We start from the raw sequence: 27,515 nt of genomic DNA, 5'->3' as shown, positions 1-27,515 counted from the left end.
CCACACCCTGTCCGACCAATTCCTTATAAAGGACCCTGAAACTAAAGACATGGTAAAAATGCATGAGAAGAATTCAGCATCGTACTTTTAAAAAAAAATTAATGATTATACAGAAGAACAAATGGTGAAGAAATTAAGGAAATATATCCAAGACCTTGACAAGATAGTCTCTAAAGTGAACAAAACAGTAAGTTAGACATGAAAGTCCTAAATATGAAGGAAAAACTTAGCAGAGAGTGAAATACTAAAAAGGAGCCAAACAGAGATATTTGAACCGAATGAGAAGATGGTTAGGTCTGAAGAAACCCAGGACAAACGGCTGCTGTCCATGCCTGTCTAAACATCAAAGCAGACTCTGGTGCACGCTCCCTCTCAGCACAGCTGGCTCCACAGCTGGCTGCTCTCAGCACTGCTCAGCCCGCCCTCTATGCTGACTCCCTTCCCCAGCTTTTCTGAGGCCTGTATCATCACCATCTCACCAACTAGCTACAGTCTTCTCGGCCTCTTGGCTCCTGGTCCCTTCTCCCCCTCTCTCTCCTCTCTTTTTCTCCCTTCCTTGCTCTCTCCCTTATCCCCCCATCACGCCCTGTTTAGTCAGGACTCTTCAAGACGGCTATGCTCTCCCCCATATATATCATAAACCTTCTCCTCACCCATACCAAGGAAAGGTCATGTTTACATTTTCTTCATTCAACGATCAATCAAGTAAAATCCACAAAAGATACCATTAGCAATAGCAAGACAATGCAGAAGAACAAAGCTCCACGCCAGATGACTGAGCCGGCACAGTAATGCAGACACACGAGGGGAAAGTGGAGGAGTATGATTGATATTTCCAAGAAATCTGTGACACATTCAAAAGGTTGAATTTGAGAATTCACGGTATAGAAGGAACAGAGAAAGGTAAAATAAAACTGAGTCGACAAACTACTTAGGGAAATTATAGCAGAAAACTCTCCAAACTTATTGGAAAGAAACAGATATCCAAACATATGAGGTCTACTGAGCTCCATCTTAAAAATATAAAACAAAGGAAAAACTTGTAAAAGCATCATGAGAAAGACACTGACTCATACGCAAAGGCAGAGATATCAGAATCACCCCAGACTCTCCATCAGCAACAGTAAAAGCCAGAAGAGCTTGGAATGAAACATTTCAAACTCTAAAAATAAACAACTAGGGACCCAAGAATGCTATAACTTGCTAAAGTATCTTTCCAGTTTGATGGGATACTAAAGATATGCTAAGACAAACACAAATTAAGCTAATTAACAGCAGGAGCCACCACTGAAGAAAATTGTTTTTTTTTTTAATCCAACTACAACTTTATTTATTTTTTATTCGATATATTCTTTATTTACATTTCAAGTGATTTTCCCTTTCCTGCATCTCCCCTCCCCATAAGTCCCATAAGCCCTCTTCCTTCCCCCTGTTCTCCAATCAACCCCTTCCCACTTCCCTGTCCTGGTATTTCTCCTACACTGCTGCACTAAGCTTTTCCAGGACCAGGGGCCACTCCTTCCTTCTCCTTGGGCACCATTTGATATGTGCATTGTGTCTTGGGTATTCCAAGCTTCTAGGCTAATATCCATTTATCAATGAGTACATACTATGAGCATTCTTTTGAGACTGGGTTACCACACTTAGGATGATGTTCTCCAGTTCCATTCATTTGTCTAAGAATTTCATAAATTCATTGTTTCTAATGGCTAAATAGTACTCCATTGTGTATATATACCACATTTTCTGTATCCATTCCTCTGTTGAGGGATATCTGGGTCCTTTCCAGCTTCTGGCTATTATAAACAGGGCTGCTATGAACATAGTGGAGCACGTATCCTTATTACATGTTGGGGAATCCTCTGGGTATATGGCCAGGAGTGTTATAGTGGGGTCCTCTGGAAGTATCATTCCCAGTTTTCTGAGGAACTGCCAGACTGACTTCCAGAGTGGTAGTACCAGCTTGCAACCCCACCAGCAGTGGAGGAGTGTTCCTCTTTCTCCACATCCTCTCCAAATTCTTAATGGAATACTTTATAGGGAGGAGGGAGGTGGGAAGTGGGAGGTGGGAGGGGGAAGGAGGGAGGAGGGAGGAGGTTAGTCCCCTTTAGGAAAATACACAAAAGCTTAAACCTGATGAAAGTAAATGAAAAACTTAGTAGAGCCAGGAAAGAACATATCCAACACAGTGGTGCAGCAATCTTTAGACTAATATAGGGGCAAAGAAAAAAGAAATACCAATATACACTATGGATCAACTGGATTCATTTGATATATATAAAATATTCCCTAGAGATAGGAAATAGGCATTTTTCTCAATAGCTCTCTCAACACAAGACAATCCTTTGAGTCCTACTGAAGCACAATGGAATAAAAGTAGAAATTAATAAGAAAAAACTATAAAAATATTTATGAAATAAACAAAACATTTTTTAATGCACAGTTCAAGAAACCAGAAAGGAAATTAAAAAATCCCTAGAGACAAGTAAGAATACAACCTCTCAGAATCTCTGGGACACAGCCAAGGTAATCGAGGTAAGTTTAAAGCTCAAGTTAAAAAATCTGAAGGATAGGAGTTCACATGTGCAAGCAACCTGAGATCTCAAATAAACAACCCAATGATGAACCCCAACAATTAACCAACCCTGAACCTGTCAGATGGCAAGAGATAGGAGATTAGGTGAGGAATGCATGAAACTGAGACTAAAAAGAACAATGTACTGAATCAACCCAAGAGCTGCCTATTTGAAAAAGTTAGTAAGATCTCTGATGAAAAGAGGGGGAAGACATAAACTACCAGATTAAAGACCAAGGGGTGTCCTCACAACAGATTCCAATGAAATACAGAAGACGATCAGAGAACATTTTCAAAATTTACACTATAAACGGCTGGGACATTTAGAAGAAATAGAAGAATTTCTAAATACATATCTAACAGAGTGAATGTCAGAAGACAAAAATAAAGAGACCAATCAAAAGCAATCAAAAGATCTAAGCTGTAAACAAATGTCTCCCTCAAAAAAAAGCCAGACATGCTCAATGCTGAATTCTATCAATTTTGAAGGAAGATCTCATATCAATTGTTACTAACTTGTTCCACAAAACAGAAAACAAAAGGAACACTACCAAATGTATTCTATAAAGCCAGGATTACTCTGATACCAAAACCAGATAAAGATATGACAACAAAACTACAGGACAATGCTTTGATGATGTCAAATGCAAAACTTCCCAACAAAATATTTGCAACATGATTCAGGAACATATGGACAATACATTATGAACAAGTGATGTCTTCACAGACAGACAGACAGACAGACAAGGCTTACTTTTTGAGACATGGCTTTATCTCACTGAATCTGGAGCTCACCCACGTACCTAAGCTGCCTGGCCAACGCGTGCTGGCGATCACATGTTTGCCTCTGCAGCACGAGGAGCACAGACAGGTATGCCAACCTTCAACACAGGTGCTGAAGGTCTGAATCAAGTCCTCATGCAGCACAGTGATTAATTTACCCACTGAGCTGCCTTTCCAGCCCTTAAAACACATTCTCTTTAGTCTCTCACTATTGATTTTTTTTTAAAAAAATGTATTATAAACTTATCTGTTCACAAAAAAAAAAACAAAAAACAAAAAACAAAAAACAAAAAACCCCTCAAAGTCTTAAAGCTAAATAAAGCAATTAAAATAAAGACAGAAAAAGAACTCCTGTGTGTTGCGGGGGTACACTATTTTATAGATTATAAAAGAAAATCATCTGGGCATAGTGATGGACACCATTAATCCCAGCACTCAGGAGGCAGACACAGGCTCTGTCAGTTTGAGGATAGTGTGGTTTATATAAATGTGAGATCCAGACCAGCAGGGGTACATAGTAGGTACAACCTTGTCACAAAACAAAAACCAAAAAATAAAATAAGAATCAAACTAGTTAGGCACTGGTTTTTCTTGGAGAATCCATATGACTCTAAGTGATCACACATCTCTCCTTCTAAATGTTTACACACATTTAAATATAAAATACTGTAGTACATTGTAATTTTATCCTACAACTTCATGTCAAAATTGGCTTTTTAGGAAGTAATTAAAATTCACTCAATAACACAATGACTATATATTTTAAACCCAATATATTAATTGTGATTTCACACATTTAAAAGTATGAGAATATTAATTCTTTACTGAAAGGGATATAAATGTAAAAGATTTGGGAATCTCTCCAGTGTAAGCAGGCACATTCCACATAGATGTAAAGAAGAGCTATACCATGGTTGGAGCTGTCTACCTCACCTAGACAAAGAAAACCTCTATTCTAAGTCTTTAAGCCAAATTAACAGGCCATTTTTCCCCCAAAATGAAAATGTCTGATTTCAAGAGACAACCTCAATTCCACCAGTGTCCCCTGGACTCTTGGGTGATAAGGATGAAGCCCAGTGCATGAGATCTACCCTAACCCAGACCTGCTACTTTATTGCAGAACACAAGGCAGCTTGTATTTGGAGATCCAAGTGTGTGTGTTCTATTTATATCTATGCTATGTTTTATATATGCACACACCCTTTCAATTTCTTACACTCAGGAAAATGTTAAGAAATACCATTTAGACAGCCTTCAACACATCTCTGCAGTCAGGCTGGAGATGTACCACAACTGCTCAAGTGTTTTCTAGGATCCAAGATCCAAGCACCTCAGTAACCAGGTGAGGTGGGTGGATGAAGTTCGCGGTCATCCTCAGCTGCATCGGTCTGAGCCAGAGAGGAAGGAAGGCTTGCAGCCGACAGTTCTCGAATTTGTTCATCTGTCTGTCTTCCCTCTTGGATATTTATCAGGCATTATATCAAACTACTGACTTTATAGTGAATAATTCCTTTCTACAGCAGTTAAAAAAGTTGATGAACTAAGACATTAGCCTTAAATCATCAGAGCAAAGGCCTGAGATATGTTTTATAACAGTCATCTTCTAGTTCACTATATTGAAGAAGTAAAATTTATTCTTTACTGAAACACACCTGAATATTCTTTTCAAACTAGTTACAAAATCATTCTCTTCAGCCACATCCCACATTCACCCCCTGGAGTCCTTTTCTTTGCACAACCTCATATGGAAGCATGTAAGAAGTTGCACTGGCTGCACATGCGCTGCTCCATGTTTACCCCAGCAGCTGGTAACAGACAAACAGGAACATTCCGGGGCAGAGCAGGGAGGGCAGTCAGGAATGTCTGCATTGGGAGAGGTAAGTGTCTGCAAGGACTTGCAACACCAGATGCTAACCCCGCCAGAACAACTGTGCTAGAGAAACAGAAAAGGTGGGGACACAACTGAGTTGCCCATTGTCATTCTTTGCAATAGTCCTAGCTTTCTCTTCCCAGGTCAATGAAACATTCTTGTTCAAAAATCTGTTACTTTCCCAAAGATAATTTTCAGATTTATGATGCAGTAGTACCATACTGCGTCACACGTAGTAGGTACCAATATTCCCTTCATTCTTTGCTGTGTTTCTTCCCAAATGTGACTTACTTTATTTTCTTGTTACTGTGAAAAGATGCTCAGACAAAAGCAGCTCAGGGGAAGAAAGGGTTTAGTACAACAGTTCAAGGGCTGTTATGGCAGAGTCACCAGGAATACATGAATGCAGTGCTCAGCCAGGTTCCATATCTTACACAGCCCAGAATGCCTTACTTAGGGAATGGAGTCGCCCACAGTGAGCAGGTGACAGCCCACAGGTCTGTTCCCCATGACATTTTAGATTCTGTTGCGCTGACAACACTGACTGTCATGGTTGGCTCATGGATAGGATTTGGGAAGAAGTCCATGATCTTAGGAAATTCCAAATGTTTTAAATTGAATGCATGAGCAATTCTATGAGGGAAAATAATCCAGTGTTAATAAACCTTAAATGGTAAAAAATGTGAAAAGACAGAGATCTTTCTTAAATGTGTTATATGAAGAAATACAGAATAGAATTTCTTTCTTAAATAAATAGGTATAAAATATAAGTACATTAAGTTCCACAAACAAAAAGGACTTTAGAATAACTCCCTTGGTTTTATATATTATAAACCTAAAATTTGGAGACATAAAAGTAATGTTGAGGCTCTGATGCTGGCAGAAAACACCAGCTTCCTGCCAGCATGCTTGTCCCTTCTCACTAGGCTATGCATACAAAACCAGACAAGAAGGCCCTGGTACACTTACTGGCAGCAAGTCCCATATCTGATAAGTATACTAGCTAAGAAAAAAAAATTGAGTCATTATTTTGGGTACTACTGGGTCCCAACACATGCAGATATTTTAATTTTTATGTAGAACAACACGCTCTCTTGGATACATTTTAGAACTCGCCTCTTTTGTGGTAGAGACAACCAAACACTTGTCAATCATCTGTCAGACAGGAGTGCTCAACACGATTGCAATTAGTCCTAGCCCAGAGCATACACCTGGCCCAAAAGGGGCAGAGGACGCTAAAGAGAAAAGGGACCTCAAGGAGGCACTTAAACACATTTCTTGCTCAGTCAATTACACTGAAAGTACACAATAAAGAGCAAATTAGTTGAGTGGATCTTTTCGTAACTGCTGAAGCTGTTTAAATTTTTTAAGCAAAACCTCTTTTCAAAGTTTATTCTCTTGTTTATTCACACCAAAGAACAGTGAGTACAAAACCCAACAAGGATAATGTTCAGTGAAAAGAACTTTTATAGTAAGTAATTAAGTTGAGAAAGCTGAAAAAGAATGCTTTATTTTGGTGTCAAGATGAATAGGAATCCGAAATTTGTTTTTAATTTTTTCCAAAATAATTACAAAATGGAAAGTCTATAAATAAGAATCTAAGAAAGCCTTCACTTTCCTGCCCCCCTTTGACTTCTGAAATACAGTGCAACTTTCTACCAGCTGTTATTCTAAAGCAGAAGCAGTAATGAACATATGGGGCTTTCTCTATCAAGCAGCTGTAGTGTAGTTAAAGTTATAATAATTGCCTTTCTGTAAGATAAATTTACATTAAAAACATGACCAGTAAGAAATAAATAGCTGAGCCTCAGAGCCTTCTCATACAAAATTTAAAAATTCACAACTGTCTATGACAAATTACAGAGATGTAGATGAAATTCCTAAGCCCTTTCCTTTGATTTTTAGGATTTAGTAGATATAACAGAAGATGCCCAAATCAGTTTGCCATCCTTCCCCGCACTGCCCCATAGCTCACAGTTTCCTTCTTGATCTCAGTGTGGTAACATCAGTGAGTTCAGAAACTCATCCTTAAAGCCAACGACTAAGTTCTTAAAAGTTAACAGTTCAAATCCACTATTTGCACTGGCCACTCAACTCTGAACCACAAGCCCACTGTGTATTAGGGACACATTTCTGGCCCTCCAGCTCTGCATCACTTATGTGAAGCTGAGTAAACTGAAAGGAACCCTCAGCACATCTGACCACTCCATGGAAATGGGGCTACCACCTACCTTTGTCTGGATGGTTTAAAATCATAATTCTCTTGTGTGCTGTTCTAATCTTGGCCTTGCCAGCAGATGGGCTGTAAAAAAAAAAAAAATTAATGGGTAGTACAAAATGCAGATTATAAATTAATGATTTATATGGGTTACAAGAAATTAAAAACTAATGAGAATTTCACCATCTTGTGGACAAATACAAAATTACAAGCTTTATGCTTAATTCCACTAACCATCAAAACAAACTATCGAGACAATATTGTATTTTCCTTCAGTCCTTATAATGTCAACTTTCATTCTCGGGTTTGAAAAGTAAGTAAATAAAAGACTGATTTGGAGACTTAGCTCCATCATAGAACCCTGACTTGCAAGCACAAGAAAGACCCTGGGTTTAGCACCTAGCACTAAAACCACAACACTACAACCAATAAGCACCCCACACGCACAGGCCAGGAGAGCCACCAAAGGCACAGTAGGACTGAAAGCCTATGCTTCTCAGGTCGCCCTGGAGGAAGCTGACATGTGCCATCAGGATTTGAGTTCCAGAACTAGCCTGCTAGCCTTTGAGTAAGCTTTGCTATGGAGTGGTGGGTGATATTGGTCAAAGTCTGGATCTCTGCGCTCAGTTTCCTCAGTGCAGAGTGCCAACATACTCCCTACAGGGCAAGGACAATGCCAAGCAGTAGGTGGAGCCTAGGAGGAAATGTGTACTCCAGAAGAATGTGTGCCTTCTGCAATCCTTCAACAAGTATCTAAAACTTCATACAGTGTATCAAGCTTCGTAAGAAACCTGTGGGAAAATCTGGTAGTACAGTATACAATGTGAGTGACAATTAAAGAACACAGTTTAAATAAACATAAAATTAACATGGCAAGCTGATATTTTCAGAATTCCAAGTGTTTCTCATTTATACATTTTCTGAGTATGAACATAATTTTAGTACCAACAGTAGAGTCTATTGTACTAGTGGCCACTGGATTTAAACAACTTCACTTCACCAGGTTTCACATGGGTAAATTAACAGCCAGCCTAAGGGATGCCAGTAGCCGAGCAGCTCAAACGGATCTGAATGGACGAGCCTCGTGCTAGTAAAGCACACGGTTTTAGTTATTCAAGTCTAAATGCGAAAATCCGAACTTACTGCTCTTCAGCTGTCAGCTTGTCTTGTTCACTGAAACCTGAGTTATAATATTCTCATACATAACATACACACAATAAAGCCTACCTCCAAGGGTTACTTTAAAAAGTGAAGGATATATATATATGTATATATATATATTATACATTTTTGTATTTTTAAAGACTGGACTATAAACCATCAACATTGCTTGAATGACTCAGAAGCATTATCCCGAGTGTGAAGTAAATGTAGCCCTGAGACTGATAGCTGACAGCTAGCTGATCCTTCTAATGGGCCCAGAATGCTGCTTAAGGTCCTCCTCCTGTTCAAACAACTCCTGTACTATTGGATGTCAATCCTTGATTCTGTTCATGTTCCAGTTTTTAGCAGTTTCTTGCCAATTACATGCTACCACTAACCTCCTACAGGTAAATAACATGTGTAGACACCCCATTAAGGGCCTGGAATAGTGACACATGCCTATACTTCTAGCAGTCAGGAGGTTGAAATACAAAGATCTTGAACTTAAAAGGAAAAAATAAGAAAAGAAAAGGAAAAAAAAAAGAAAAAAAGGAAAAAAAGTCAAAAAGACAACTGCTCTGCAAAAAAAGAACAATTTCTGGCTAAATGAATACACAAAACCTTTTTCCATGAATAAAACGGTCCTTCATGCAAGGACCCAAGAATTCTTCTTTCCGTTGTTTACAGAAAGGCCTTATAGAGGGAAGTTTTTAAAACTTACCTTTCAGTTATCTCTCAAATAGATACTGTTTGATTTGAAAGGCTATTGAGCTTTGAGAGAGCAAAATAGTATTCACGTGAGCTAAGAAGACTAATTATTATGCTTATTAAGAATAAAAACCACATTGTTCAGAACCCAGAACAAACGTGCTTCTGTGGCTGATGCACACAAATCCTTTGTTTAAAGAGCTTGTTTAAATGCTGTTTCTTTGTTCCAGATGCCTGACATGTCTCTTTAAGTACACATAAACAACTTACAGGCAATGTCTATAGCTATACCTTAAAACACTATCTCAGACTCAATATGCAATGAATGCTTGATGGATTCTACAGAACTCTCAAATAAAACAAAAGAACCCACAATCAAGAGCAATAATAATCACAAAAAGAGAACTCCTTAAAAGAAGGAAGGCTCTACCCTAGCAAATTCTAGCATTATAGGAGACTGCTCTATTATTCAAATTAGAAACCCATAAAAAGAGCTTCACAAAATGTCAGAAAGCAATCACTGGCTAATGGACATCGATGTAGAAAAACACAGATTTCTGTTGTACATATTTGAAGTCCCATGGACTGTTGGCTCTTATTTTAGATATTAAGTTTTAATTGAACATATGAAACAAACTCTGAAATTCACATTATAATATCCTTAAAAATCAATTACAATGCCTATTTAAAAACAAAAAGTAATTTTTTTTTTCTCGAGACAGGGTTTCTCTGTGTAGCCTTGGCTGTCCTGGAACTCACTCTGTAGACCAGCCTGGCCTTGAACTCAGAAATCCGCCTGCCTCTGCCTCCCAAGTGCTGGGATTACAGGTGTGCGCCACCATGCCCGGCTAGTAACTTTTTTTTTACACAAATCCTGAGGTATTGTATACTCTGAGGTCTGCTACCCACCAAACTACATTAAAGTAAAAATGCTTTGTCCACAAGGAATTTACGCCACTGCCTTTAGGATAATTCCCATCTTAGAGGTGCACTTTAAAGATGAGGGGAGGATCCTCATTTGCATGCAGTTTATTCCCCTTTAGCTTTTGCTCTATTAAGACACTAAGTCTTTGCTGCATTTTAATAGATTTATTTGTTGCCTACACCATGGATTTCAAACTGCTCCCTGTAATATGTTTGATTGGCAGGGGAAGGGGAAGGTGGGGGTGGGCGTAGGTGGAAGAAACAAGGTTTGTGGAGCTGAGTGGCGTTCTTATGCCTACAAGAGTAGTACTGAGCTTGAGTAAACAATGCCATTAAGCTTAGGAATAATAATGCTTCATGAGTAGTGTGGAGCAAGGAATGGTTAGTTACTAACATGGCCCCTTAGCTTAATTCTATCTGCTTCCTCTGATAAGGAAAACTCTCATCTCTTAGATTAAAATACAGCACTAAGCAAAAATAAGCTCCAGGCTTTTAAAATTATCATTGTACTTATTCATCCATCCATCCATCCATCCATCCATCCATCCATCCATCCATCCCTGTGTGTGTGTGTGTGTGTGTGTGTGTGTGTGTGTGAGTGTGTGTCTGTGTGCCTGTGTATGTGCCACAGTATGCCGGTGGAGGTTAGGGAACAACTTTTGGGAGTGGATACATGTGGTTCCAGGTCTAAATGCACTGCACTGCACTCAGGTCATCAGGCTTGGTGGCCGGTGCTTTATGGACTAAGCCATCTAGATAGCCCACAGTTTGTTTGTTTGTTTGTTTGTTTAAAGCAGGTCATAAAAATGTTTGGGGTTAAAGACTATATTGACATATAAGGTTTGTCAATCCAGCACTTTAACTCTTCTGCTTAATCACACTGATACATTACTAGGAAATTTGCAGTAGATGATATACTGCAACTATCTCTGTGCATAGTAGATAACTCTAACTCTGGAATCTTTGACGTGGAAGATTATGAGTTCAAGGTCAGCCTAGGTTACAGTGTTACAAAAAACTAACAAGTGGAGACATAGTTTAGTGGTAGAGTCCTTATAGCATATAAGCTATAAGGTAGCATATTCAAAGCCTTAGGTTTAATTCCTAGTACTATAAAACCCACAAACAACCAAAACCACTTGAGAATATGCTCTAAGCAACAATACGAGAACCACATGAACACAGATTCTAGCAAATCTATGATAGAAGAAAACAGTCCCGACACTACCGTTAATCATAGCCACACAATTTCATTAGCTTTTTCCTCTATAATGTTTAATATTAAATAGTAAATGAATGGTACAATGTAAAATAACACATGGTAGACAGCAAACTGCAAAAGTAAAAAAAAGAATTGTGAAACAAAATCTGTTATAATTAAAGATATGCATCGAATTTTAAAATTGGTCCAGAGAGAAATCAGCACCACACTGAGGATTTTGTGAAGGAATCCTTATTAGATAGCAAAGAGCATAAATAACTTCAATTAATCTGGACCTCGAGTTTTAAAAGAAAAACTCACTGTGTTCCTTTCTGGGCTTTATTTTTAAGTTTTAGATGTAAGAACAAACTTATTGTAATTCCCCTCCCCAATTTTCAAGACAATCTTGGCCACAAAACAAAAATACTTATGCAGCACTTACCTCACACCTAAAATAAGACTAGCTTCTCGCCTACTCATTTTCTGCTCGAATCCTCCTTTATAGTAGGATGAAAAGCTCTGCGTGGAAAAGAACAAGAAATAATTAGTTCCATGCACGAAGTAGCATGACCTCAATCCCCTCACGCTGGTGCAGTAGGAGCAATGCATTTTACTAGAAATCAACTTGAAATTGCAGGGGAATGCACTATACAATGATTCTTTCATGAAACTCCAACCAAGATGAATGTAAGAAAAAAGTTAACAATGTTTTCAACTTTTCAATGCATTAATTTTTCTCTACTGAGATATACCTGAAGGATCTGCAAAGCCAATGCTTTCCCTAAGCAAAGGACTGTTTTTCTCATTGGATAACCTTGCCCAGGCCACCTATATCAAAATGGCAGGTACTTGTTCTCCTCTATCCTGGATGACAGAGAAAGAAGAATGTGTCATGGTAACCCGCAAGAAAGTCAAGAGAGGCTGGAAAGTAAGCCATGGCCATGGTGGCTGCTGATGTGAGCTAGGAAGGTACAAGCCAAAGTAGTCAGAACCTCCCCCAAGGCCCCCAAAGTAGTCAGAACCTCCCCCAAGTCCCCCAAAGTAGTCAGAACCTCTCCCCAAGGCCCCCAAAGTAGTCAGAACCTCCCCCAAGACCCCCAAAGTAGTCAGAACCCCCCCAAGGCCCCCAAAGTAGTCAGAACCTCCCCCAAGGCCCCCAAAGTAGTCAGAACCCCCCCAAGCCTCCCAAAGTAGTCAGAACCTCCCCCAAGGTCCCCAAAGTAGTCTGAACCTCCCCCAAGACCCCCAAAGTAGTCAGAACCTCCCCCAAGGCCCCCAAAGTAGTCAGAACCTCCCCCAAGGCCCCCAAAGTAGTCAGAACCTCCCCCCAAGGCCCCCCAAAGTAGTCAGAACCTCCCCCAAGGCCCCCAAAGTAGTCAGAACCCCCCAAGCCTCCCAAAGTAGTCAGAACCTCCCCCAAGGCCCCCAAAGTAGTCAGAACCTCCCCCCAAGGCCCCCAAAGTAGTCAGAACCTCCCCCAAGGCCCCCAAAGTAGTCAGAACCTCCCTCAAGACCCCCAAAGTAGTCAAAACCTCCCCCAAGCTCCCCCAAAGTAGTCAGAAACTCCCCCAAGTCCCCCAAAGTAGTCAGAACCTCCCCCAAGCCCTCCAAAGTAGTAAGAACCTCCCCCAAGCCCTCCAAAGTAGTCAGAACCTCCCTCAAGCCCCCCAAAGTAGTCAGAACCTCCCCCAAGCCCCCCAAAGTAGTAAGAACCTCCCCCAAGACCCCCAAAGTAGTCAGAACCTCCTCCAAGACCCCCAAAGTAGTCAGAACCTCCCCCAAGCCCCCCAAAGTAGTCAGAACCTCCCAAGACCCCCAAAGTAGTAAGAACCTCCTCCAAGCTCCCCCAAAGTAGTCAGAACCTCCTCCAAGACCCCCAAAGTAGTCAGAACCTCCCCTAAGCCCCCAAAGTAGTCAGAACCTCCCCCAAGCCCCCCAAAGTAGTAAGAACCTCCCCCAAGCCCCCCAAAGTAGTAAGAACCTCCCCCAAGCTCCCCCAAAGTAGTCAGAACCTCCTCCAAAACCCCCAAAGTAGTCAGAACCTCCCCCAAGCCCCCCCAAAGTAGTCAGAACCCACTGTGAAAGGCCTGGTAAGCCATGGAAAGAAGTTTTTATTCTAAATGGAATGAAAAACCAGCACACTGGAGTAACATCATTTGGCTTTGTTTGGAAAGATTAGCTTGAGGAGTGGAAAAGAACAAGGCTGGAAGTCAGAGAGCAGCTGAAGAACATGACTATGGGAATGCATGACACTGGGAATGAAGGAAGTCGGAACCGAGAATGTGCTGGCAAGTGGCCAGACATTTGTCATGTACCTTGAAAGCAAACATTTGCTTGGTGGACTACTACGGGATATAACAAAAAGAGGAATACTTTTTCTTTTTTTTTTAATTATTATTTTTTATTTGATATATTCTTTATTTACATTTCAAATGATTTCCCCTTTCCTGGATCCTCCCTCCCTGAAAGTCCCATAAGCTCTCTTCCCCTCCCCCTGTTCCCCAACCCACCCCTTCCAGCTTCCCTGTCCTGGTACTCCCCTACACTGCTGCATTGAGCCTTTCCAGGACCCAGGGCCCTCTCCTTCCTTCTTCTTGGACAACATTTGATATGTGAACTGTGTCTTGGGTATTCCAAGCTTCTAGGCTAATATACACCCATCAGTGAGTGCATACCATGAGTGTTCTTTTGTGATTGGGTTACCTCAGTTAGGATGGTATTCTCCAGTTCCATCCATTTGTCTAAGAATTTCATGAATTCATTGTTTTTAATGGCTGAATAGTATTCCATTGTGTATATATACCACATTTTCTGCATCCATTCCTCCGTTGAGGGACATCTGGGTTCTTTCCAGCTTTGGCTATTATAGATAGGGCTGTGATGAACATAGTGGAGCATGTATCCTTATTACATGCTGGGGAATCCTCTGGGTATATGCCCAGGAGTGGTATAGCAGGGTCCTCCAGTAGTATCATGCCCATCAATAAATGGTGCTGGTTCAACTGGAGGTCAGCATGCAGAAGAATGAAAATTGATCCGTTCTTATCTCCTAGTACTAAGCTCACGTCCAAGTGGATCAAGAACCTCCACATAAAACCAGACACACTGAAACTAATAGAAAAGAAACTGGGGAAGACCCTTGAGGATATGGGCACAGGGGAAAATTTCCTGAACAAAATACCAATAGCTTATGCTCTAAGATCAAGAATTGACAAATGGGACCTCATAAAATTACTGAGATTCTGTAAGGCAAAGGACATTGTCAAAAGAACAAAGCAGCAACCAACAAATTGGGAAAAGATCTTTACCAACCCTACATCCGACAGAGGGCTAATATCCAATATATACAAAGAACTCAAGAAGGTAGACTCCAGAGAACAAAATACCAATAGCTTATGCTCTAAGATCAAGAATTGACAAATGGGACTTCATAAAATTACTGAGATTCTGTAAGGCAAAGGACATTGTCAAAAGAACAAAGCAGCAACCAACAAATTGGGAAAAGATCTTTACCAACCCTACATCCGACAGAGGGCTAATATCCAATATATACAAAGAACTCAAGAAGGTAGACTCCAGAGAGCCAAATAACCCCATTAAAAAATGGGGTACAGAGCTAAACAAAGAATTTTCACCTGAGGAATATCGAATGACTGCGAAGCACCTAAAAAAATGTTCAACATCCTTAGTCATCAGGGAAATACAAATCAAAAAAACCCTGAGATTTCACCTCACACCAGTCAGAATGGCTAAGATCAAAAACTCAGGAGAAAACAGGTGCTGGCGAGGATGTGGAGAAAGAAGAACACTCCTCCACTGTTGGTGAGGTTGCAAGCTGGTACTACCACTCTGGAAATTAGTCTGGCAGTTCCTCAGAAAAAGAGGAATTCTAAATGGTGTAGAAGACAAGTTATGTGCTGTCCAGATGCCTGGTTAGGACTGAAGGACTCAGATACAGGGCTGTTGCTTGCTGGTCAGCCTGAGCTCTGCCCATTTAAGACCAAAGTCAAGGTCATGACCTCTTCCTGGAGCAGTCCATATCTGAAGTGACTGGGTAAGGTGTGTGCGCTGTGGTTCTGTGTGTGGTGCAGCCCTTGGATGCAGTTATACTTACTTCCTAGGCTATATTTAATCTCATAGCCCTGTTCTAACACTGAATGGTAGCTGCACTGGCCCAGCCTTCATTATGTCTGCACTGCAAGCCAACTTGCTCCTCTACCTTTGTCTTGCTTGGAGGATGCTGAGTCTAAGATTGTTCCTTAAAGTTACAGCTCTCCAATTTTTCCCAATTGTTTGCTTTTCAGAGAACCCAAACCACACAAATGGCTTCAAGACTTGTGCCCTAGAGCCGCCATAATGACTAGAGGAAGGAACCATTATCAGTTGTGGGAAATGGTGTTATGAGGATGGGTTTCAATGGTGTGATGAGGATGGGTTTCAATGGTGTGATAAGGATGGGTTTCAATGGGTGTGATGAGGATGGGTTTCATGGGTGTGATGAGGATGGGTTTCAATGGTGTGATGAGGATGGGTTTCAGTGGGTGTGATGAGGATGGGTTTCATGGGTGTGATGAGGATGGGTTTCAATGGTGTGATGAGGATGGGTTTCAGTGGGTGTGATGAGGATGGGTTTCACAGGCTGTGATGAGGATGGGTTTCAATGCTGTGATGAGGATGGGTTTCAATGGTGTGATAAAGATGGGTTTCAATGGTGTGATGAGGATGGGTTTCAGTGGGTGTGATGAGGATGGGTTTCAATGGTGTGATAAAGATGGGTTTCAATGGTGTGATGAGGATGGGTTTCAGTGGGTGTGATGAGGATGGGTTTCAGTGGGTGTGATGAGGATGGGTTTCAATGGTGTGATAAAGATGGGTTTCAATGCTGTGATGAGGATGGGTTTCAATGTTGTGTTAAGGATGGGTTTCAGTGGGTGTGATGAGGATGGGTTTCAGTGGGTGTGATGAGGATGGGTTTCAATGGTGTGATGAGGATGGGTTTCAGTGGGTGTGATGAGGATGGGTTTCACAGGCTGTGATGAGGATGGGTTTCAATGCTGTGATGAGGATGGGTTTCAATGGTGTGATAAAGATGGGTTTCAATGGTGTGATGAGGATGGGTTTCAGTGGGTGTGATGAGGATGGGTTTCAATGGTGTGATAAAGATGGGTTTCAATGGTGTGATGAGGATGGGTTTCAGTGGGTGTGATGAGGATGGGTTTCAGTGGGTGTGATGAGGATGGGTTTCAATGGTGTGATAAAGATGGGTTTCAATGCTGTGATGAGGATGGGTTTCAATGGTGTGATAAGGATGGGTTTCAGTGGGTGTGATGAGGATGGGTTTCAGTGGGTGTGATGAGGATGGGTTTCAATGGTGTGATAAAGATGGGTTTCAATGCTGTGATGAGGATGGGTTTCAATGGTGTGATAAGGATGGGTTTCAGTGGGTGTGATGAGGATGGGTTTCAGTGGGTGTGATGAGGATGGGTTTCAATGGTGTGATGAGGATGGGTTTCAATGGTGTGATAAAGATGGGTTTCAATGGTGTGATGAGGATGGGTTTCAGTGGGTGTGATGAGGATGGGTTTCATAGGCTGTGATGAGGATGGGTTTCAATGGTGTGATAAAGATGGGTTTCAATGGGTGTGATGAGGATGGGTTTCATGGGTATGATGAGGATGGGTTTCAATGGTGTGATAAGGATGGGTTTCAATGGTGTGATAAGGATGGGTTTCAATGGGTGTGATGAGGATGGGTTTCAATGGGTGTGATGAGGATGGGTTTCAATGGTGTGATGAGGATGGGTTTCAATGGGTGTGATGAGGATGGGTTTCAATGGTGTGATGAGGATGGGTTTCATAGGCTGTGATGAGGATGGGTTTCAGTGGGTATGATGAGGATGGGTTTCATAGGCTGTGATGAGGATGGGTTTCAAAGGTGTGATGAGGATGGGTTTCATGGGTGTGATGAGGATGGGTTTCATGGGTGTGATGAGGATGGGTTTCAATGCTGTGATGAGGATGGGTTTCATGGGTGTGATGAGGATGGGTTTCAATGGCTGTGATGATGATGGGTTTCAAAGGTGTGATGAGGATGGGTTTCAGTGGGTTACATTTGAAGCTTCTATCAAATTTCTAAGTGGACAAAATGTTCAATCTACAGAAAAGTTCTGAGAGTCCTCAGTGTAATCAGTGCTTGGTGAAGAGAGATAAAGCCAGACTCCCAAAGGTGTACAAGTACAGAGACTGAGCCTCAAAATCGGAATCAAGCTTGAAACCAAAGAAAAATTAAAACAAAAACAAACAAACAAACAAACAAAAACAAAAATGCTAAGTGACCACACTATGACCTAGAAAGAAAACTAGAAGCCAAAAGTGAGGTAGTAAAACTGGTTTCGGACTGGGAGCGCACAGCTTGCTCCAGCAGCACAGAGCTTAGGTTCCAGTTCTGAGGCCTCTGGCAGGAGCCTTCAGATCTCCACTTCAGGATCCAGAACAGCCTGGACTGCAACACCACATCTCCAGGTCCTGCAAGAGGCAAGAGGGGCATCCGAGAGGCCGGCTGAGGGGAGTCAGTGTGCTCTGGTGAGTCCAGCAGGCCCCTGCGGGAGCCATCAAGTGTCTACTTCGGGATCTGAACAGCCTGGGCCACAGCACCCTGACTCCAGGCAGTGTAAGAGATCAGCTGTGCACCAGAGGCCAGCTGGGAAGAGGCAGCTTGCACTGGTGAGTCCAGCATTGACAAGACCAACTAACACCAGTGAGAACTAGATGGCAAAAGGCAAACGCAGAAACATCACTAACAGAAATCAAGGCAATATGGCAGCATCTGAACCCAATTCTCCTTTAACAGTATATCCTGGATACCCAATCACACCAGTAAAACAAGATTTGGATTTAAAATCACTGGTCATGATGCTGGTAGAGGAACACATGAAGGACATACTTAAAGAAATTCAGGAGAAAATGGATCAAAAGTTAGAAGCCCTTACAAGGGAAACACAAAAATCATTGAAAGAAATTCAAGAAAATACAAAAGCCAATAAGGAGGAAACGCAAAAATAATTTAAGGAAATACAGGAGAACTTTGGTCAACAGGCTGAGGTCATGAAAGAGGAAACACAAAAATCTCTTAAAGAATTACAGGAAAGCACAAACAAGCAAGTGAAGGAGCTAAGCAAAACCATCCAGGATCTAAAATCAGAAGTAGAAACAACTAAGAAAACGCAAAGGGAGACAACATTGGAGATAGAAAACCTTGGGAAGAAATCAGGGGACAGAGATGCAAATATCAACAACAGAATACAAGAGATAGAAGAAAGAATCTCAGATGCTGAAGATACCATAGAAACCATGGACTCAACAGTTAAAGAAAATACAAAATGCAAAAAGCTTGTAACCCAAAACATCCAGAAAATCCAGGACACAATGAGAAGACCAAACCTAAGGATTATAGGCATAGATGAGAGTGAAGATTTACAACTTAAAGGGCCAGCAAATATCTTCAATAAAATTATGGAAGAAAAGTTCCCTAACCTAAAGAGAGAGATGCTCATGAATATACAAGAAGCCTACAGAACTCCAAACAGACTGGACCAGAACAGAAATACCCCCCGTCACATAATGATCAAAACACCAAATGTACTAAACAAAGAAAGAATATTAAAGGCAGTAAGAGAAAAAGGCCAAGTAACATATAAAGGAAGACCTATCAGAATCACAGCAGACTTTTCACCTGAGACTATGAAAGCTAGAAGATCCTGGGCAGATCTCATGCAGACTCTAAGAGAACACAAATGTCAGCCAAAACTACTATACCCAGCAAAACTCTCAATCACCATAGATGGAGAAACTAAGATATTCCATGACAAAACCAAGTTTACCCAATATCTATCCACAAACCCAGCCCTACAAAGGATAATAGGAGGAAAACACCAATACAAGGAGGGAAACTTCACCCTGGAAAAAGCAAGATAGTAACCTTTCATCAAACCCAAAAGAAGTTAACCAATCAAATTTAAAAAATAACATAAAAAATGACAGGAAGTAACAATCACTATTCCTTAATATCTCTTAACATCAATGGACTCAATGCCCCAATAAAAAGACACAGACTAACTGACTGGATATGTAAACAGGACCCTACATTTTGCTGCATACAGGAAACACACCTCAGGGTCAAAGACAAACACTACCTTAGAATAAAAGGCTGGAAGACAATTATACAAGCAAATGGTCTCAGGAAACAAGCTGGAGTAGCCATTCTACTATCAGATAAAATTGACTTTCAACCCAAAGTCATCAAAAGAGACTCTGAGGGACACTTCTTGCTGGTCAAAGGAAAAATACAACAAGAAGAACTCTCAATCCTGAACATCTATGCTCCAAATGCAAGGGCACCCTCATTCATAAAAGAAACTTTATTAAAGCTCAAAGCACACATTGCACCTAACACAGTAATTGTGGGTGACTTCAACACTGCACTTTCCTCAATGGACCGATCAGGAAAACAGAAACTGAACAGGGACACAATGAAACTAATTGAAGCTTTGGACGAATTAGATTTAACATATATATATATATATATATGTTATATCTATGTTTCATATATATATATATATATATATATATATATATATATATATATATATATATATATAACATTCTATCCTAAAGCAAAAGAATATACCTTTTTCTCAGCACCTCATGGTACCTTCTCCAAAATCAACCATATAATTAATTGGTCACAAGACAGACCTCAACAAATATAAGAAGATCGAACTAATCCCATGCCTCCTATCAGATCACTATGGAGTAAAAGTGGTCTTCAATAGCAACAAAAACAACAGAAAACCCACATACACATGGAAACTGAACAATATTCTACTCAATGACACCTTGGTCAAGGAAGAAATAAAGAAAGAAATTAAAGACTTTTTAGAACTTAATGAAAATTAAGATACAACATACCCAAATCTATGGGACACAATGAAAACAGTGCTAAGAGGAAAACTCATAGCCCTGAGTGCCTCCAAAAAGAAAATGGAGAGAGCATACACTAACAGCTTAATGATACACCTGAAAGCCCTGGAACAAAAAGAAGCTATTTCACCCAGGAGGAGGAGAAGGCAGGAAATCATCAAAGTCAGGGCCGAAATCAATCAAGTAGAAACAAAGAGAACCATACAAAGAATCAACAAAACCAGGAGCTGGTTCTTTGAGAAAATCAACAAGATAGATAAACCCTTAGCCAAACTAACCAAGGGCACAGAGACAGTATCCAGATTAACAAACTTAGAAATGAAAAGGGAGATATAACAACAGAAAGTGAGGAAATTCAAAAAATCATTAGATCCTACTACAAAAGCCTATACTCAACACAATTGGAGAATCTGGAGGAAATGGACAGTTTCCTAGACAGATATCCGACACCAAAACTAAATCAGGATCAAATAGATCAACTAAACAGTCCCATAACACCTGAAGAAATAAAAAGGGTCAAAGAAAGTCTCCCAACCAAAAAAAGCACGGGACCAGATGGCTTCAGTGCAGAATTCTATCAGACCTTCATAGAAGACCCAACACCAATACTCTTCAAACTATTCCAAAAAATAGAAACAGAAGGAACTCTACCCAACTCATTCTATGAAGCCACAATTAAGCTGATAGCAAAACCACACAAAGACCCAATAGAGAACCTCAGGCCAATTTCTCTTATGAATATTGATGAATGTTGACTTTCCAAAAGTATTGGAAAGAACAGGAATTCAAGGCCCATACCTAAACATCGTTAAAGCAATATACAGCAAACCGGTAGCCAACATCAAACTAAACGGAGAGAAACTTGAAGCAATCCCACTAAAATCAGGGACTAGACAAGGTTGTCCTCTCTCTCCATATCTTTTCAATATAGTACATGAAGTTCTAGCTAGAGCAATTAGACAACATGAGGAGGTCAAGGGGATACAAATTGGAAAGGAAGAAGTCAAATTATCACTATTTGCAGATGACATGATAGTCTACTTAAGTGACCCGAAAACCTCCACCAGAGACCACCTACAGCTGATAAACAACTTCAGCAAAGTGGTTGGCTATAAAATCAACTCAAGCAAATCAGTTGCCTTCCTATACTCAAAGGATAAGCAAGCTGAGAAAGAAGTTAAGGAAATGACACCCTTCACAATAGCCACAAACAATATAAAGTATCTTTGTGTGACTCTAACCAAACAACTGAAAGATCTATATGACAAGAACTTCAGGTCTCTGAAGAAGGAAATGAAGAAGACCTCAGAAAATGGAAAAATCTGCCATGCTCATGGATCGGCAGGATTAATATAGTTAAAATGGCCATCTTGCCAAAAGCAATCTACAGATTCAATGCAATCCCCATCAAAATCTCAACTCAGTTCTTCACAGAGTTAGAAAAGGCAATTCTCAAATTCATCTGGAATAACAAAAAAAAAACCAGGATAGCTAAAACTATTCTCAACAACAAAAGAAATTCTGGGGGAATCAGTATCCCTGACTTCAAGCAATACTACAGAGCAATAGTATTAAAAACTGCATGGTATTGGCACAGTGACAGACAACTGGACCAATGGAATAGAATTGAAGATCCAGAAATGAACCCACACACCTACTGTCACTTGATCTTCTACAAAGGAGCCAAAAACATCCAGTGGAAAAAAGATAGCCTTTTTAACAAATGGTGCTGGTTCAATTGGAGGTCAGCATGCAGAAGAATGCGAATTGATCCATTCTTATCTCCATGTACTAAACTTCACTCCAAGTGGATCAAGGACCTCCATGTAAAACCAGACACACTGAAACTAATAGAAATGAAACTGGGGAAGACCCTAGAGGACATGGGCACTGGGGAGGTGGGGGGGGGAAGGGAGAAGTTCCTGAACAGATCACCAATAGCTTATGCTCTAAGATCAAGAATTGACAAATGGGACCTCATAAAATTACAAAGTTTCTGTAAGGCAAAGGACACTGTTAAAAGGACAAAACGGCAACCATCAAATTGAGAAAGGATATTCACCAACCCTACATCTGATAGAGGGCTAATATTCAATATATACAAAGAACTCAAGAAGTTAGACCCCAGAGAAACAAATAACCTTATTAAAAAATGGGGTACAGATCTAAACAAAGAATTTTCACCTGAAAAAAATCGGATGGCCGAGAGGCACCTTAAGAAGTGCTCAACATCATTAGTCATTAGGGAAATGTAAATCAAAACAACCCTGAGATTTCACCTTACACCAGTCAGAATGGCTAAGGTCAAAAACTCAGGAGACAGCAGGTGTTGGCGAGGATGTGGAGAAAGAGGAACACTCCTCCACTGCTGGTGGGGCTGTAAGATGGTACAACCACTTTGGAAATCAGTCTGGAGGTTCCTCAGAAAACTGGACATGATACTTCTGGAGGACCCTGCTATACCTCTCCTGGGCATATACCCAAAGGATTCCCCGGCATGCAATAAAGACACATGCTCCATTATGTTCATAGCAGCCTTATTTATAATAGCCAGAAGCTGGAAAGAACCCAGATGCCCCTCAAAGGAGGAAAGGATACAGAAAATGTGGTATATTTACACAATGGAATACTACTCAGCAATTAGAAACAATGAATTCACAAAATTTTTAGGCAAATGATTTGATCTGGAAAATATCATCCTAAGTGAGGTAACCCTGTCAGAAAAGAATACACATGGAATGCCATCTCTGATAAGTGGATATTAATTAGCCCAGAAGCCCTGAATACCCAAGGCACAAATCGCATAACAAATGACTCCCATGAAGAAGTATGAAGAAGGTCCTGATCCTGGAAAGGATTGATCTAGCATTGGAGGGGAATATAAGGACAGAGAAAAAAAGGAGGGAGGTGATTGGAGAATGGATGGAGAGAAGAGGGTTTATGGGACATATGTGGAGGGGGATCTGGGAAAGGGGAAATCATTTGGAATGTAAACAAAGAATATAGAAAATAAAAATATTAAAAAAAATGGTTTCAAATGCTTCTAATGGGCAAAAGAGAATGTGATCCAAGAATCAACACCAGGAATTAGCAAAGAGAAAGTCAGCCGAGAAGCAGAATTGAGTTCCAGCCCAGCCAGCCTAGGCTGCATAGAGATCTGTCTCAGAAACCAGGAGCAAATGAAGCCAACTGAGTCAGCTGGGTACAGTGGCGCATAGCTGTGATCAGAGCACTCAGACAGGAGAAGCGAAGCAGGAGAAGCACACACATCATTGCTCCCTCTGGCTACAGAACAATATTCCGTCTCAAACTGGGGAAAAGGAGAGACCAGAAAGGAGAGGGGGAGAAATCAGAGGAGACAGCAAGGAAAAGCAATTATTTTCAGGAGCTCTAAACACAAAGTAGGTGCATGAACTCAGGTTTTAGAGAGAAACATAGGCATATATGATTGCACACATATACAATTCTAGACAGAAGCCTGTATTTCCATAAGGAATAATAAGTAACTATAGTCACTGACTATAATGATATACCAGGGATTGATTCCAGAACCCTGACTGTATTGAAATGCTTAGGAGTATAAGTCTGTTACATTAAATAGGAACATAATATTTGTATATAAGCTACCTCATCCTCTTATATACCCCGAATCACCTACAGGTCCCTAAAACAATGTAAAGGCCACACAAATAAGTAATGGCTATAATGTAATTGTTTAGAGAATGTTGACCAAAGAAAAAAAATGTATGTGCTTAATACAGAAGGAACTTTCCCTCCATGTTGATGATCGGCTGCAAGTCATGCCATTGGCTGTCTTTTACCATATAGATACTGATCCAAAGATCAAACAGGGCACGAGGAGGCACATGCCCTATTCCAAGTGCCACGTCATTTTCAACCCACTACAGAAGCAAGACACAGGAGACTGCCACAGAGGACAGAAGAGGAACCCTCAAGCCTCAGCTGGAGAGGAACTGGGTACTTAATAGAGGAAGGCCAGATGGGCCTGAAGGCTCTTCCAGGAGACAGTCTTTCCCAAATGCAAACCTTACTGCTAGATGAGCGCGGGTTATTTGAGTTGATTATGGCAGCCATATCTACAGGGGCACATTTGTTCTTATTTTGGTCTTAAATCATGCTTAAGGCTGATAATGGTTTTCTTTTAAAAAAGAAAAGGTGTTGCTGCGAGTCTTCACCTACCTTAGGTTGCTCTAAGACTTTGAGTCAGCATAAGACAAGATGATGTTTCCCAACCTCATTCCCTCTATAGTCCCGAGCCACTACCCTTAAATGCAAACACTGGCTGATATTTGTGCTATTTTTCCTTTTTACAATGTGGAAATGGTGCCACAGAAGTTTCCTCAAAATCCAATGTCTGCAAGAACTTCATATTGGAAAGTCATCATACCTTTCTAAAAAAACATTGTTTTATGGGCAGACACTTAACACAGCAGAATCAACAGACAGAAAAACAGACAAGAGAAAATGGAAGTTTATGTTGCTTAACTACTAAACTATAGGCACATTTCTGCACAGAAAATCCTGCCTTCTAAAACCATGAAGTTTAGATTTTCATATTAGGCAATTTTAAAAAGAAAGATTTTATAATATACTAATCTATTATCTTTAAATTACTATTGGCATTATAAGCAGGCACAAAATTATAACTCAGTATCTCTCTCTTCTAATATTAAATAATAACTCAAAGGGTGTCTGAGATGAGATAAGATATACAACATTGAATTGTTTAGGACATTGAGATAAGATGTGCAGTCCCTTCTCTGAAAATGCTGTGGTCCCATGAAATGCCCAGATCCATTAACACGGTATTATTACAAATAACAGTCATGTGATCAAGTGTGGAGAGAAGATGGTGCCGTCTACTGGAAACACCCTGGAAAATACAAATTTTTATTTTGTGTTATTCTATTCAGGAAGCACACACAAGCAACAACACGAATCACATTCATTTCTCTCTGAGATGAGGATAATTAGCAGTGTCATGCGATCAAAGGAAAACTAAAATCACTACAGCTGAACAGATCTTCATTAGTCATTCGGTCAGTAACAGGAACAATCCTCCAGAAAAGCAGATGAGAGTGGCTATCGCTCGCAGGCTGAGGCGAAGAAATATACTTCATAGAAACTACTGACAATGATCTGAGGTAGAGAGCCACAGAAGGATGACTTCAAGTAAAAGGACGATTAGAAAATTAAGTCTTGAAGAAGACAAATGATTCAGTCGTCTATCCCAAAATTAGGAGTAATCAGACATTTGTTGGACAAATTAGTATTCATTTATACATTTTAAATAACAAACAAAGGGGCACTAGTTCAAAATAACAGACTGAGTCATTGTGGTGGTTTGAGTAGGAACGGCTCCCTTTCAATGCTTGGTCCACAGGGAATGCACCAGTAGGAGGTGTGGCCTTGTTGAAGGAAGTGTGTTGCCATGGGGGTGGTCTTTGAGGTCTGATGCTCAAGCCAGTCCTAGTGTCACTCCACCTCAGCTGCCTGCAGATCCAGATGTAGAACCCTCAGCTGCGCCAGCACCATGTCTGCCTGCACACTACCACACTTCCCACCTTGATGATAATGGACTAAACCCCTGAACTGTAAGCCAGATCCAATGAAATGTTTTCCTTTGTAAGAGTTGCCATGGTTATGGTGTCTCTTTATTGCAAAAGAAACCCTAAGAATCATAAAGATCCTTTGTCTCCCAAAGTGCCTTAGAAATGAGAAAGTAATTATTTTTGATAAGAAAAAAAATGATTTTGAAAATAAAGAATAAGTAGTAAGCTACAAAGTTTAAACAAAGGGTGATGCCTAAAAACATGAAAAGATTACATTTACAGGTGGAAAAACCATCACAGTAGCCCCAAATATCAGGAAAACAGAATAAAACAAACACACTAGGAAAGAATAAACTCCTGGGAAACCAAGAAAAACCCATTAAGTTCAGAGGCCATTTCTTTTTTAAGTATTAGGGTAAAGGGCAAAAAGGGCCCATCATTGTTCTCTACTAAATCCCAGCCTAAAAGCCCAGAGCTTTGGACTTTTCCCTTTTGACCAAGAAAACAAACAAACAAACAAACAGATACACTGCCATGAAGAAGAAATAAAAACAATGGTTGTGGCCTTGTCTGGCCTCATTGTGAGAGGATGAACCTAATCCTGCAGTGACTTGATGTGCCAGGGTGGGCGGATACCCAGGGGTGGCCTCCCCATTTTTAGAGAAGGGGAAAGGGGGAAAGGAAAAGAGGGGGGTGCAGGAGGAGAGGGGAAGCTGTGATCAGGATGTAAAGTGAATAACTAAATTAATGAAAACAATAACAAGGAACAATGACCTCTTAGAAAGTAAAGTTTTGTCTTGTAGGGCTCAGGAGATAGCTGGTAGTTAGGAACTCAAGGCTCTTGCAGAGAACTCACAGCAGGCAGCTCACATCTGCCTATCTATTCCGCCTTGGGGATACCTGCTTAGGTATCTGCATTCACATGTGGACCAATCCACATACATACACATAATTAAAAATAAAATACCTTTGAAAATATTTCTCTTATATAAAACTCAGGTGAATTGAATTGAAGATGGCCATTGCTAACCACCAGCCTGGTGATTTGCAAAATGAAGAATTATGAATGTAGAACAAGAAGCCAAGAACAACGAGAGAGAGAGAGAGAGAGAGAGAGAGAGAGAGAGAGAGAGAGAGAGAGAGAGAGAGAGAGAAACTAGCTAGATACTTCTCCTATAAAGACTTAATTGAGGAAAGAAAAAAAATCAAAGAAAAACACAAGTATGACAGAATAAAAGTCTTTTCAAAATAAGTTACAATTTATTAAGAATCCTCATGAAATGGTAAGATGTTAATAATTAAAGAAAACAAACTAAAATCACCAGAGAGTGAAACAAAAGTACAGGACAGGTTATCCAGGTGTAAAGATCAGGTGAGCAGCAGAACCCTGGCTATGAATATGCAGGGACCACGGGAACGCAGGCAGTGAGGCTGGGTCCTAGGGACTCTCTTCTGTTACACTGGTAGCACTAGATCTCAAGCAGCAACATGTCAGTTAATCATGAGGGGCCACACAAGCCTTGTTAGTGGAAGAACTATGAA

At 40.5% G+C, this 27,515-nt stretch overlaps 1 protein-coding gene across 1 annotated transcript in view; it reads right to left on the bottom strand.

The window, feature by feature from the left end:
* The window catches only part of Dnajc15 (DnaJ heat shock protein family (Hsp40) member C15), a 68,886-nt gene that overhangs the window by 13,777 nt on the left and 27,594 nt on the right, over window positions 1-27,515 (bottom strand). Inside the window, exons 4-5 of the mRNA XM_052190898.1 lie at window positions 11,865-11,941; window positions 7,460-7,530 (exon numbers count right to left, since the gene is read on the bottom strand). Of these exons, the coding sequence (XP_052046858.1) occupies window positions 7,460-7,530; window positions 11,865-11,941 (148 nt within the window). The remainder of the gene's footprint in view (window positions 1-7,459; window positions 7,531-11,864; window positions 11,942-27,515) is intronic.

Source organism: Apodemus sylvaticus, chromosome 8 (genome assembly GCF_947179515.1).
Source record: "Apodemus sylvaticus chromosome 8, mApoSyl1.1, whole genome shotgun sequence".
Classification (NCBI taxonomy): Eukaryota; Metazoa; Chordata; class Mammalia; order Rodentia; family Muridae; genus Apodemus; species Apodemus sylvaticus.
The sequence above is the reverse complement of the archived record's forward strand: the minus strand, read 5'-3'. Positions and strand labels throughout refer to the sequence as shown.